General features: G+C 40.8%; 2 protein-coding genes and 1 long non-coding RNA gene across 6 annotated transcripts in view; 2 read left to right on the top strand and 1 right to left on the bottom strand.

The window, feature by feature from the left end:
* The window catches only part of LOC149090821 (uncharacterized), a 113354-nt gene that overhangs the window by 7251 nt on the left and 91866 nt on the right, over positions 1-14237 (top strand). The window lies entirely within an intron of this gene.
* bves (popeye domain cAMP effector bves) overlaps positions 1-14237 on the top strand; it is a 39426-nt gene that overhangs the window by 8333 nt on the left and 16856 nt on the right. For all 4 annotated transcript variants that reach the window (XM_089264665.1, XM_089264664.1, XM_089264662.1 and 1 more), the window contains exon 3: positions 1557-2442. In XM_089264665.1, the coding sequence (XP_089120791.1) occupies positions 1882-2442 (561 nt within the window). In that variant the 5' untranslated portion in view covers positions 1557-1881. The remainder of the gene's footprint in view (positions 1-1556; positions 2443-14237) is intronic.
* On the bottom strand, positions 3683-8282 carry LOC108655479 (uncharacterized). The gene is made up of 3 exons (XM_018107205.3): positions 7204-8282; positions 4827-5110; positions 3683-4570 (listed from the first exon to the last, which is right to left on the bottom strand). Exons 1-3 carry the CDS (start codon positions 7884-7886, stop codon positions 4122-4124), a joined length of 1416 nt encoding a protein of 471 aa, XP_017962694.1. The 5' UTR covers positions 7887-8282; the 3' UTR covers positions 3683-4121.

The following is a 14237-nucleotide window of genomic DNA, read 5'->3' as shown; positions in this document are numbered from 1 at the left end:
CGCCGGTCTTAGACGATATAAGAGCTAGAAAGTTGAAATTTGGCATGCATACTCGTGTATACCATACGCATTACGAGTTTGCCTAATTTTTTTCGATAAATCATCCGATATGTTTTTGATCGAGAATAATCGAAAAATTTATTTTGTTTTTTTTTTCGCCTCATTTGAACACTTTTAGACCTGGAGACTTCAGATATACTGTGTATATACATATAATGAATACAAACATTTTGTAATTTACAGATTTTGGATACCACGCCCCTTTCGCCCCATATTTATAAAAAAAAAAACCATTTCATGTACTAGAGACTTGTGCTTTGGAATGTACATACATTTGAACATTATGATAACGTTCTAAAAGTTTCATTAAGATTGTACGTCTAGAAATTAAATTATTCAACATAGCAGTATACAAACATTTCGAGCAGTCTCGACTAGAGCCTTCTTACTTGTTTAAAATTGTTTTTAAGTCGGCTGGAGTTGAGGGAATGAAAACATTTGCAGGATACTGAAAAAAAATTTGTATCTATGCCAAAAAATGCTCTTACATCTTCTGAGATCGATGCACTCATACGGACGGACGGACGGATAGACGGACAGGAATTTATCACTCAGCTCGTCGTCCTGATCAGGAATATATATACTGGTGGAGACTTGAAAATTTGTTTTTTTGTTGTATATCACGCGAATATCGAGTTTTCCTGCAAAAATATAGCTACTCTCGATATTTTATTAAAGCCAGTTATTTAATTATATGTTCTACAGCTTTAGAGCTAGAGCTTCTAAATTTTAAATGTAGATATGTGTATGCATTTTATACAATTTCGACATTTGCCCACATTGCGGTCAATGCGTGGTTATGCTTGCATCCCTATGATTTTCTGTGTGTGTTTCTTGTGTAAGCAGAAAGACGCGAAGAATTATTTTGAAATATAAATTCTTCGAAGGGCACAGGGGACTTACGTAGTCTTACTTGCTTATATATTGTTTTCAATACATCCTGATTTTTCATTTTCCATAGATTCAGGGTATGCAAATATTGAGAGACTTCTGAATATTTGTTCACGGCCCAATCGCCCCCAGATCCCCAGATCCCCCAGACCAGATTTCCAATTTGATACGCCTCCAATTGGCATTTGGGTTTTTAAATAGAGAATGCCAAGTGGAATTCAGTAAGAGATCCGATTTACTACTCCCCCAGTGGCCGTAGATATCTTCCTAACAGAAGCATATTGTTGGGCCTGTGTTGTCAACCCGAGTGAATAGTCCGAAATTCCGAGCGAATCGGGATAATCATGGCACTTGATGATTTAAAGGTATACACGAGTATAGGTTCTCAGTTTCAAATCCTTAGTTTCCATAGCGACAAAGACGTACAAATCTAATAAACTCAATGCATTTACATGACAAATAATTTGAATGCAACTTTAATCAATGTATATGTAACTGCGAGCAGTTCAATTTTCTCTCAGTGCTCCCGATTAACGCTTGAGCTGAATGGCTTTCAATTGATATACATATATTTTTCAATAATGGTCTTATTTGTTTAATTGCAGCTAGAGTGTCTTGAGGGAACTGTGCAACAATGTGATCCGAGGTGAATGACGGCGAAAGCAGCAGAAGTAGCTAAAAGCAGCGACAGCACACGCACGCACGCAGCAAAGGAAGACAGACAGGCTGATACGCGGTCAGGCTGACCAGACAGACAGCGGTCAGCGAAGACAACAACCAACGGTATAATCAATTGCTGAATCAAACAAACAATATAAAACGCCGAGAGGGAGTAGACTGAGCAAGGAGGGCTGGCCACACAACCAAGGAGGGAGAGAAAGTAGGGACAACGTGTTCTGAAGCGAGAGCGAGCGAATCCAAGCGAACGCCATGCCCAGTACAGCGGGCAGCGCAGCTAGCGTCGGCGTTGGGGCGTTGATCAACAGCGCCGGCAGCAGCGCCAGCATGAGCATCGGTGCTGGCGCCGGCGCTGGTGTCGCGATTGGCGGCAGCAGCACCGCAGCCAGTGCCGGCAGTAGCGCAGTTGCCGCAGCATCGGCTGGCACCCTCATAGCACAAAGCACGGCAGGCACAAGCGCCGCCAGCGGCACCATCACCTGGGACAACAATGGCACCCTGCGCTCCTTAAATCCCGGTGACTGGTCTATCGAACAGTGCCTCATCTGGCAACAGCCGCATCATCTCTACTTTCAGCTGGGCTGGGCCTTCCTCTTTCTGGCGTTTCTGGCTCCCCATGGACCCTTCGGTTCGCTGTGGATGCGCGCCACTATGCTCATCGGCTGCATTATGATAGGCATGTACGGTTACCTGATAGAGTGCACTCCGGACGTGGTGCTCTGGTCTGGCCTTGGCGTTGGCATTAACTTCATCTATCTAATCGTGGTGCTCTGTCGGCTGCGTCCAGTGCGCTTCGATCAGGAAATTGAAGCGGTAAGTAAGCATTCGAATTGTGTTTCGTTTTCCAACACTTATCGACCAATAAATTTCAATGAAGAGTATCGGACAAAATAGGGATTCCTGAACTGCCTCACGAGTCAATTGAATTGGGGATTTCATTTACTGTAATAACTATCAGCTACAATTGTAAAGCTGGGCTAGGTTGGGATGCCTGACAAATGAGCGCCTGAAATCTTGATCTAAAATCACAAAAAGTCTTCTTTTCTGTGAAATACGGTCAAGATGACAACATCAGAATCCTGACTAGATTTGGAGAGCCTCGGATTCTTGTATGTATTGAAAATGTATGCACAAAGGGTGTATTGGCATAAAGAATGAGTTGTAGTCGTCATTGTCTTGATCACGGTAAAGAGTTGGATTGCTCCAGCCACGCACATCCAACCATTTGTGTGTATGAGCGGCCATAAAATATACAAAATATCGAGTCTTCAAATGCAAAATATATATATGACTTATTCAATGTTCCATAAGATTTTTACTTCTGTTAGGTTACGCTATTTATTAGATGTTTCCATATTGAAAATATAAATAATGAATATGTTCGATTTGTTATTTCATATAGCTGGTATGATACGTAATTATGGTTACTAGGGCACATTTGAATTGAAATGTTTCATATGTGATTGAGGCATATCATTAACCCTACCAACCTACAGCACCATAGTATGTAGTATATGTATGTAACATGCCTGGACTGGGTATGTTTATTAGTGGGGCACATCTGATTCAGACAATTTCCTGAGGTAGCCCAACGAATTTAAAGTCGAATTTTGTAATATATCTTGTATTTTTTGGTTTTATTTTATTTTATTTCTTAAATTTTTTTTTTTTTAATAATATTTTAATTTTTGTTTGAAATATGTTTTTTTCTTAGTTTCAGTTGCGTAACAAAAACGCACAGCTCACTTAAACAATTAAATAATTTCGATAGTTTATCAATAGAAAAAAATTGGTATGCGAAAAAAAAAAAAACAAAAAAAAAAAAACAACAAATGAATGCAAGTTTTTGTTTAAATTCTAAAATGCTATTAATTAACAATTGTGTGTATATTATTAACTAAATACTACAAAATGCTGTATGTATGTATGTATGTATGTGCGTATCTAACATTCACTGCTTATCTGTGTGTTTGTGTGAATGGGCTGGGCTTAGTTGGGATGTTTGTGGGGGTTGCTTGGGGGCTGGTGAGTGTTATCACAGGTATTTCATTCATTTCATTTGCAAAAGTTGCTTAATTTAACTTTTGTTATAACCAGTTTATTGATGTTGCTTGATATAAATATGCAAAGTCTAGTATATTATATATGTTGTTTATAATTTAATTTGAGACAATTCGTGACAGATTGAATACAATATCAAATTTTATATGAATGTTTCTTGTATGTGTGTGTGTGTGTGTGTGTGTGTACTCGTGCGTATGCGAGTGTGTATGATGTCTTGGTGGCTTTATGCTGCTACAAATTTGTATATATATATTAAATTCTTTTGCATTACAAAGAGAGTGAAAGAGAGTAAGGGACTACGTGGGTGCGGATGCGGGTGCGGATGTGCGTGGGGAGAGGTTACAAAAAAGCAGTGCGGCCTTTCAGGCGCTGCCCGAAATTGCGTCCGCACTTCGATTCTTGTATGGGGCCTCGGTGTGGTTCGGGTCTTAGCTAATTCGTATTTTCAATGCCAGAAAATACAACTGCAGACAGGTGGCCAATAGGACAATCATATTGCCGATAGCAATGGTCATGTGTATGCGCCGGAATGCCTTGTGTATGCGCTGATAATGCGGGCACTCGACCAAGTCGCCCTGGACCAGGCTGCCCACCTCCTGGCCGCTGCCGATGGCACCTTCAATTCTATATTTCTCGTGCATCAGCCGTAGCATGGGCGGGGCCAGATAGAGGCGCACCACCACCTCAATGGCGGCTGTCAGGCCCAAGGCGCTTATTTGCACGCTTGCCGCCGTTGTCCAGCCGCTGAGGAAATATTTAACATAGATGATCAGCATGCTGATGCTCAGCATCGCGTTTAGTGCGAAATATTTGGGGAACAGAATCTGCTGGCACTGGCCAAAGGTGTGGCGCGGCAGAGAGAAATACAGCGAGAGGCCTAGTGAGAGAAGAAGAGAAATAAGGAGAGATTAGAATAGGTAATAAATAATGGATAAGTGCAATTATAATGCCTACGATTTTGATGACTTTCTGTTTGACATTGGCTTTGGCATTGACATTGACATGGACATGGGCACATTGGATGATTGATGGCAGATGAAGCGAGCAATAGTTGCAGCAGCAGATACAGCAGTAGCAGAAGCAGCAGCAGCAGCGTTGGCAGCGGCGCTTATGCTTATGATTGGGCAACTTACCAGAGACAAAGGTCATCCAGATTTGTGAGCCAAAGTGTGTGGCGAATGCGCCCAGATATGCCAGCGTGGCCAGCGTGCTCTCTCCCTTTGGGGCGGCCATGTCGTCGTTAGCATTTCGCGTCTGCGTCGTTGTTGGTGTTGTTGTATGTATCGCTGCCGTTGCCAACGGGCTGCTGTGCATTGTCGTTGAATTCGTTGTGAGATCGGGCCCAACGGTCAGTAGCACAAAGGATAATATGCAAATGGCTATAAAATGCGCCGGCTGCGTCGTACGCGTCAGAATTCTATAAATAGATGCAACGAGAGAGAGAGAGAGAGAGAGAGAGAGAGAGAGAGAGAGAGAGAGAGAGAGAGAGAGACAGAGAGAGAGAGAGAGAGAGAGAGAGAGAGAGAGAGAGAGAGAGAGAGAGAAAAGATACAGTTATTAAAATGTAGTTAATTTTATGGCTGTTAGCTAGAATGTTAATGCGCTTGAGTGTATGCTAATTTTAACAGTAGTTTATATCTATGCATATACATACATACATATGTATGTATGTATATATATTCGCAATATATGTAAATGCATTTAATAATATTTAGTCGTGGCCCGCCCCTACGTATTTTCGCTGTGATTAGATTCGCTTCGAACTTTCGCACTTGTCAACATTTATGGCAACGGCACGAGCAGCAACAGCAGAGAATAGCGTGTGCTTATCTAACATCAAGTGCTTTGCACTGGCAGCGACGCGTCGCTCGCATATTGTACTCTCTGTCTTTGTGCTGCTTACGCATTTGCTGCGTTCCGTTGTGTTGGGTTACGCTGCGTTCTGCTGGCTGGGGTGCGCTACGCGGCTGTCGGACTGCATTGCGTTACATTGCGTCTGGTTTACACATTTTTGCATACGCTTTCGCATAGATCATGTGAATGTGACGTTTTTTGACGTCGCGTCGCGTCAGTCGCTGCTGTTGCTTTGTCGGCAGCGAATACAGCGTCGAAAATGGCGTACGTGCAAAAAAGCATGCAGCCAAATATTGTACATACCCATATATTTTTGTATTTTGCCATTTGCACAACAGTAATTGGAGCGACAATGGTCACTAAATTTGCTAAACTACACACACACAGAGTAGCGCGCACATGCATGTGCATACATGTGTCTGTGTTTTTAAGCACTTGCATATGTTAAACGACAGCGACGGCAGCAGAGCAACCAGATAATATAACATTTGTCGCTGCCGATGTCGACACACAGGTTCAATCGAAGCTGAGAGCGAATAAATCAGCTGTTCAATTGAACAACTGCTCTCCAAGCTGACAATTCGATGCCGTTGTTCGTTTACGATAAGTTGCCAAACGCAGAAAGTTAACAAAGCACATATGTATGTATGTACATACATAGTATATTAACAACGCACCATTAACATCGGCGTTGCCAACCACGCAAGTGAGCCACTGACATCGTCTGCGTCTGCGTCGACGACGACATCGACATCGTGACGCTGACTGACAAAACGTCTCGCACTTTGTACTCGTGGGCGGGAATTCTATTGACTAGTTAGAGATACGTCAGAGTTGGCGTCATTGGGTAGGTTATTTTTTCGGAAGCTTTTCCCTGGCGAATCATCAGCTGAAGTTAACGTTGAGTCACAGTAGCAGTGAAAAGGGGCGTTAGCAGTCGGTTAACGGCCTTCGTTATTATTTATAAATCGAGTATGATAAAAATATCGTCATTTTAGGGGCTACCCTTACATATGTATGTATACCAGGTTGACTCATTTAGCAAAGCTGCGTACCTTGCCAGGGACTTTGAGCTGTTTATTTCTTATAGCTTATCGTGCGCTATTTAAAAGCAGTTTTCATTCGCTTTGTGAAAGATTTCATCAGAAATTCAGATGGCACGTGATGTGCCAAGATATTCTTAATTTTAGTTAACTGAGCTGCTCCAAATGATATACGCATATAGTTGACTGGCCGATGGACAGATAGCTATAGCTGAACACTAGCGATAGTTTGTGCTCGTGAGAGATTTTAAAAAGCTAAATGTTCATTTCTAATCGCTCTGTCAGTGCCCTTCGTTGCTCTTGTTGTCGCTTCCATTAACTGTATGCATAACGGTCAACAAAATGAAAACGAAAACAGCGACACTAAAATTTGCACAGGCAGACGACGCCAAAGTGCAAAAAGAGAGGTGTGTTTTTTGGAATAATGGACTGAGCGTAATCTTCTTTCGCGTGATTGACATGATCGAGCGCCGTGATAATGACATTGATAAGCATACAATTTGTCGTTGAAAGCGTCTACATCATATATATAAGTATGTACGTATGTATGTATGTATTCAATTTGTCATATGATGAAATTAGCATTAGGATGAATGTCTAAAATGAGACTCACGTGTACAGACGGCTGCCTTGCAGTTGGCCGATCAGGCAATGACAGCGCTCAGCGAATTTACGCGTCATTTGTGTGCCGATGGCTAGTGCATCGTCCATCGATGGCTCCATCGAGCTGAGTTTGCGCTGTTGTTGTGCTGTTAGTGCAGTCGCTGCTGTTGTTGCTAGGGGGCTGCTGTGTACTGAGCTGTTAGCTTCTGACTCCTGTTGCTCTTGTTGCATTTTACGAAAACGTCCACAGAATTTGGGAATTTTCAAAATGTCGCTGAGGTTGCCCGTATTGTTGTTGTTGTTGGTGCTGCTGATATTGGGGATAGCTGTTACAATAGTTTCTACTGTTGCTATTACAATTTCTGCCGACGCTGTTGCTTTTGCTTCTGCTGTCTCTGTAACTATTTCTGTCGCTGTCATTTTCTCCTTCTTCAGCTGCACTATACGCGTGTGCTTGATGTCAACGTCAGTGCCGCTGTCGCTGTTGCTGTCGCTGCTGCTGCTGCCGCTGCCCAATTCTTCGACATCGCTGTTATTTTGTGACTGTTGTTGTTGCTGTCTTTGCAATTCTTTACGCTGCTGTTTTTCGCGCTTGCGCATCGTGTATTTTACGCTCCTGACGGCTTTCTGGGGCAGGCCAAAGGCCATGTACCGTTCGATCTGTTCACTTTCAATGCCCGAATTGTGGCACATGTTTGCATTTGTATGTTCTGCTTAACTGTTCTTTGCACTTATTTTTGTTGTTACTTTTTGCACTGTTTCAGTTACGTTTATAATTACTTTTTCGATTGCTCTCTTTTGAGCTCGATTTTTTTGCACTCGAAAAAAATTACAGGTATTTTATCTGCAAAGTTTTGATGAGTTTTAGGGGATTTTACTTTGGGTTTCGTTGTAATTGTTGTGGTAGTATTTCTTCTTGTTGGGTTAGTTAATTAGTAAACTTTTGTTGCTATTTTGTACATAAGATTTAGTTCGCGCGAGACTTGCAATGGGGTGGATAGGGTATGGGAGCTAGTGCTGCTAGGTACTGCTACTACTGCTGCTGCGACGTCTACGCGACGAGTTAATATGTGCGATTGAATGGCCAGTCAGCATCGGCATTAGCATTTATATAGCGCTTTCACATGTGTGTGTGAGTTCTTGGACGTTGACAGCGAGCACCGAGCTCTCTTCGGCTTTTAGGTGACTATCAACAACGACGACACCACCGACGTCGGCAACGCTCCCACGCACTCGTCGTGTACTTGATCCACATAGCTGTAATGTAATGTGCAAGTGGGCGGGGCAGGGACAGTACTCGGCAGACAGCTGTTGCTCGTGCCAGTTCGCGCTGCAAAGCCGAACTAGCCCTGGTGCAACACAGACAAAGAGAGAGCGAGGCAATGAGAGCGAGTGATTAATAAAGAGAGGCTAAATGGAAGAGCAAGTAGTGCTAAGAGCGTGAGCACCTGTTGCTCTGACGCTCTTAGATATTCACCGAAGAGTACGTAATTAAATGCTCCTTGTCGCGCTACGATCGTTGTGTCCATCCTTGAGTCTGACCCCAAGACCAGCTCGGGGAAGCGGACATGCCCAAGTCTTGGCTGTAGTTAAGCGACTTGCCAAATGGCGTCGTTCCCGATTGTGTTTTGTTCATGTGCGCCATATGTGCATAGTTTTAAACTATCGGCTTTTGGGGGCTGGGCAGGGCGGTGCGGAGGTGGGCGCCTAACATAACTCTAGGCAGACCCTGTGTTTCTGCTGTTTACATTATAGCCAGCTGCTCTTTGCCATATCACTTTTCCGTTCGAGAAAAAAAAATCAATATAATATACAAATTAAAAAACACTCAAATTCTTTTGACGCTCTTTCCTTGACGTCATTGGGGATTTGAAAGTCACCGGCCTCTTGGTAAGCAATGCTGACAATTTGAATGAGTAAGTGATCTATTTCTGCTAAACATCAAAGCACATTTCAAATATTTGCCTGATCCGGGTATTTACTTAATCAGCATTAATTTAAAGCGAGTACCACTTAATGACTAAACGGGAATAACTTCTATTCGGTGAGTGTTATTTTGAGGGAATCACAGCTCTGAAGATCCAATTGAAATCATGGCTTGAATAAATGAAGTTGAGAAATGAGGATCACTTTTAAAAGAAATAAATTATCTTTACTTTAAATAATACTAACTAAAATGAAACTATGTTCACTTACTAAAGGAACGAATGAGGATCACTTCAGAGATAATGAAATGAGCAAAGTAAATACAAATTTTCAATTACTTTATATACAATTTGTAATACAAATTATTGGTGGTCATGAATGATCATTTCGAATCATGCAAATCGAACTAGGGAACAATTTTATTCATAAGAAATCAGCGAGATTACTTTTTGGAATCTTTATAGCTTTGATTTTATATCAATGAACATGTTATAAAAAGGTGTTAATGGTTAGCTAATTAAAATGCATAACAGTTGAACTAATGATCGCTTATATAAAGCAAACACGAATTTGTTTACGAAATGATATGAATATGTTCCATATTTATCACTGATCATTTCGCAGAATCGCCATATTCAATACAATACTGGGTTTCACTTGTTTTTGGGTTTATTTATTTAAGAGAATTGTTGATAGTTGTCCCGCTACTGACCATATAACCTTTACCTTTAGCACAATAATTGGAGATTGATTTGATGTCAAAGGTCAAAAACTTAAAGCTCTTTTATCAGCCATGTAGCGAATAGCTATGTATTTGCTGATCGTGATGGGATACTCATTTTATGAGCGATCTTGACATTGGCATTTCGGTTTAGCCGATCACCGCCTTTTGTGTCCATTCATTATTTGGTTGGGTTTCGCTGACATACGGCAACCACGTGATAATCTGCGAACGTGTGCCCCATGTCAAAGAGATTGAGTCGATATAATTGATCATGGATCGCTTTCTATATATATTCATCATTCGAATACCGCAGCGAAAACAAATTTGCTCATCCTGCTGCGCGGCCCGATAGCCGCATTTGGCGGTAGGGATTGTCGATTCTAATGGAAAGGCAGGCCGTAGGCAGGCTGAGGATCGATTGAGGGGGGAGGCTCACCACGTTGATCAATGGCAGTTGACTACCCAAACTGCTGGTTATCTAATTGCCGTAAGTTCCGTTCTAGCCGATCAGTTGTCCACCGAGCTTGATCAGCGCGATCGGGCAACAACAATGACAGACAGTCGGACTACCAAAACGTCAGTGACTCGTTTAGCCTAGCGTTTATAGCTCTCGGTAGGCATTATTTTGCATACAAACTTGTTATTAGAGACTGTTATGGATTCAACGTATATATCCGACTGGATGATTCTTATACATTTTGGGTATCACATTTGTGTGTGTGTGTGTGTTTTTTTTTTTCCTTTCCGGCGCCTCGTGACAAACGGCGTTTGCATATATAAAATTTCGCCCTATCATCGTTTTTTTTTTTTTTTTTTTTTTTTTTTTTTTTTTTTTTTTTTTTTTTTTGAAACTTTCCTCGTACGCTCGTTGATTGTACACCTCCTAATGTGGAACTCTGTCTGGCGGGGCAGCCTGAGACCAAAGTCTTTGAAGTCTATTGGGCATGGCATCCAGTGGAATTTGAACAGCGCAAAAAAAAAAAATTATTATATTTACTCAAAAGTTTGTGACACTTTTCGGTCTGACCTTTAATCAACGAAACACTTTGTTATTATATTTTCGCGATCTGCCCCTCTCTATGATTTCGCCAATGGAATCGAGAGAGGGAATTTGTGAATAAATTACGCATTTACCGAGTGGCGACTGCCGAATGTCACGTAAGGCCACAAGAAATGGACCAAATATTTGTTTGAAGGTCAACGCCTCGATTGGTAGTTAACATAAATAATACAAAGTTAACCTTATGGGTGAGCTCTATCTCAGCATACCCTATTGATAATGAATCGAAATTTTACATTTTGAATTCTGATACGAAAATGTTTCTAATCTTCTATGATTAGTTAGCTGACCTTATGGTCAGTGGCACGATTCAGGGTTCACGGAACATTGATTCGCTGCATGCGAAGGCTTACTTGATTACAAAATTATAATCAGTTGCCAAATCGTTGTTCGAACAATTAATTAATAAATAAAATTCAAATTAACTATGATATGTAGATCATGTCGCCTCATTTAGCAAAATGATATTTTAATTCAGAACGGTTACCTAACAAAAATAAGAGCTCAATTCGCTCTAGTTCCAGGAAAACAATCGATTTGAATTTAACCGTTTGTATGCTAACATGCAATAACAAAATTACATTTTTCGACATACGATCATTTTGCGGGAATGCGACAATCTAAAGATCTTAAAGATCATAATAGATGTAAATCAAAACCAAGCAACCGACTGCGGAATACTCATTCACATCACATCAGCAATTTAGCAGCTAAGTTTAGTTATAATACCCAAAATTCAATATTTTAATGTTTGCGCCAAAAAATTTAAAAATTACAGGGTATATATGCCACGCCCCTGGTATATCAGAAAATGCATTTTCCATGTCTCTAGTGATCGGGTCGGGAAAATGTTAACACTTTATAATATCTCCGATTATGTGAACACGAATATGTGCTCTCTAGCTTCAATAGCGCCGAAATAAACTGCGTTCATACGGACAGACGAACGGACATTCACTTTCGTGAAAGAGTAGTATAATAAGTAAACGAAAATTATGAAGTAACAGATTGGGTATATATACTATAATCAGATATTTGTGCAACTTTGTTATGTATATTACTATGATCTCGCGATAATCATTCGATGATAAAACTGAACTGGACTAGTTCCGGGCTTGTGAATATCAAAATATATTTCCTAATATTAATTGGAGACTTGATTTCATTGAAGAGTTTACGCTCTTAGCCAACATTTAGCGATCTTGGCGTTGCTGCGTTTTCTTTTTTAGGGTCATTCGCTGAGTTGGCTTGGAGTTTGGTCACCTGTTCTGGGAAATCGTCACTCCAAAGTGCGGACGTGTCTCGTTGGCATGCGCGTCATACAACCTGTTGTTGCAGAGTTTCGTTACCCAAAAATATATGGCGCACACACATGTACGACCAACCCACCCGCCGCACGCCAACCCACCACCCACCTTCTCGGCAAACAGCCAGTCATAAGTTCTTCTCGGCCTTAGGCGTTTGCGTCAGCAACAGTAGCATCAACAGCAGCAGCATTTGCGGCAGAAAAAACACCATCAGCAATACCTTCGTCAGTCGTCAGTTGTCTCTTTTCGCCTATGGCATCTGTCCAAATTGTTTCCCGTATCTTCAGTTTGAGCAGCAGTTTTTTGGGGCTTGTTTCGTTTTGTTTCGTTTTCGATCGATTGCGAATTTCGCGCGCTTTCGCTCAATCATGTAGATTGCGGCGAAGGGGCGTGGCTAGTACAAGCCACGTGACCGGCGGACGTGCGGCGGTGCGTGAATCACATGGAAAAATTAGCCACAATTGATTAGCGCTGACGAAAAAAATGCGCGATCAGAGTATATTGGTGAGAAATAATCGAATCGCTCAAGGTTCGCTCTTTCGCTATTCTTTAGTTCCTACCTGCTTGTTTTTCTTGCAGTATTAACAAGTAAGCGAGGTCTAAGCAGCGACTGCGCTTGGGCTGCGCTGCAGTGTGGGCTAATATTTCATGAGGGCTTATTTGTTGAATAATTTATCTTGTGGTAGGACTTTCTTCACAAAACTTTCAGAACTTAATCATAAATGTTTAAATGTGTATATATTTCGACGTGCATGCATACATACATATATGTATATACAGTAAATCTGAAGTCGCCAGGTCTAAAAGCGTTCATATTATATATCTATATACGGGCATTTAACAAAATTTTCCAGTCCCCTATAATAAGTGTCGATTGCGTTGCTAATCGTTCGCTCTTAGTCGCCTCTTTTCGCTGTTTTCATGCAGGGGCAAATATGTATGTATGTATGTCATGCATACATGCTTGCACACATGCATATGTAGGTACATATCACTATGAGGAATTTTGCCGTTTTTCGGGTATTTTGTCGTTTTTTCGATGTATTCAAATTTAGTTGTGTTTTGTTTACGTCGTAAGACAACTCCAAACTTTAAGGTACTGTACTCAAAATGTTGAATAATAGTCCACTGTTAAGCCTAACAGCTGTTAAAGTCAGCTGTTGTCTTCGAAAAACACGTACATTCAGATTGCAATTTTTGGTAGCCGATTTTCAAAGTATCGCTATTCAAAGATCAGACATAAGTTTTGTGAAGTTCAAAAGGGATATGAATTATAAGGGTTTGCACTATGTGTTGTTTCAAATAACATTATTAAATAATTAGCAAATGCTGTCAAATGTCATTTCTTTTAAATAAAATTGATCTTCGCGAAAACATTTAAAACAGCCTAATTCTAATTATATGTCGTAGAGCCATTATTGTGATTTTGATGCATTTGTCTCAATGCGCACTTTTGCACCCGAAGACGATCAATATTTATGGCTTATCTGGAATTAAAATCGATTCTTAACAATTTTTTTTTTATATAAAAAATTTGTTGTTATTTTTATTGGGTGGACGGTGGCACGCCCATTTTTTTCTAAAAAATATTTTTGAGGCTATACATATTAATAATAACAAGAAAGAAAGCTCTAGTCGAGACTGCTCGACTACGAGATCCCCTGAACCCTACAAGCAACTGATATTCCAATAATAATTAGCAAACACACACGCACACACACACACACACACACACATACAAACAAACACACGCATACAAACAAACACACGCATATACACACACTCACATATACAGGCGATTGCGCTTGGGTTGCGCTGCAGTGTTGGCAATATAATGAAAACTTATTTGTTGAATAATTTAATTTCTAGACGTACGATCGTAATGAAACTTTCAGAATGTAATCATGATGTTTAAATGTATGTGTATACCGAAGCACAAGTCTCTAGTATTTGATATACGACTTTTACAAAGATGAAGGTGAGGGGTAAATTTTAACAAAAACCGAAATTGTATAAAATACATCTTT

The sequence above is a fragment of the Drosophila navojoa genome, chromosome X (assembly GCF_054131105.1).
Source record: "Drosophila navojoa isolate 15081-1374.11 chromosome X, UAZ_NAV_1.0, whole genome shotgun sequence".
Lineage (NCBI taxonomy): Eukaryota > Metazoa > Arthropoda > Insecta > Diptera > Drosophilidae > Drosophila > Drosophila navojoa.
Note: the sequence above shows the minus strand (reverse complement) of the source record. Positions and strands in the feature narration are given on the sequence as shown.

Excerpts from the sequence above, each read along its gene's own strand:
- LOC108655479 (XM_018107205.3), bottom strand. The coding sequence starts at position 7,886 with ATGTGCCACAATTCGGGCATTGAAAGTGAACAGATCGAACGGTACATG. Across the intron at positions 5,111-7,203 it reads CAAGGCAGCCGTCTGTACAC|AATTCTGACGCGTACGACGC; the intron begins GTGAGTCTCATT and ends ATCTATTTATAG. Across the intron at positions 4,571-4,826 it reads CTGGATGACCTTTGTCTCTG|GCCTCTCGCTGTATTTCTCT; the intron begins GTAAGTTGCCCA and ends TTCTCTCACTAG.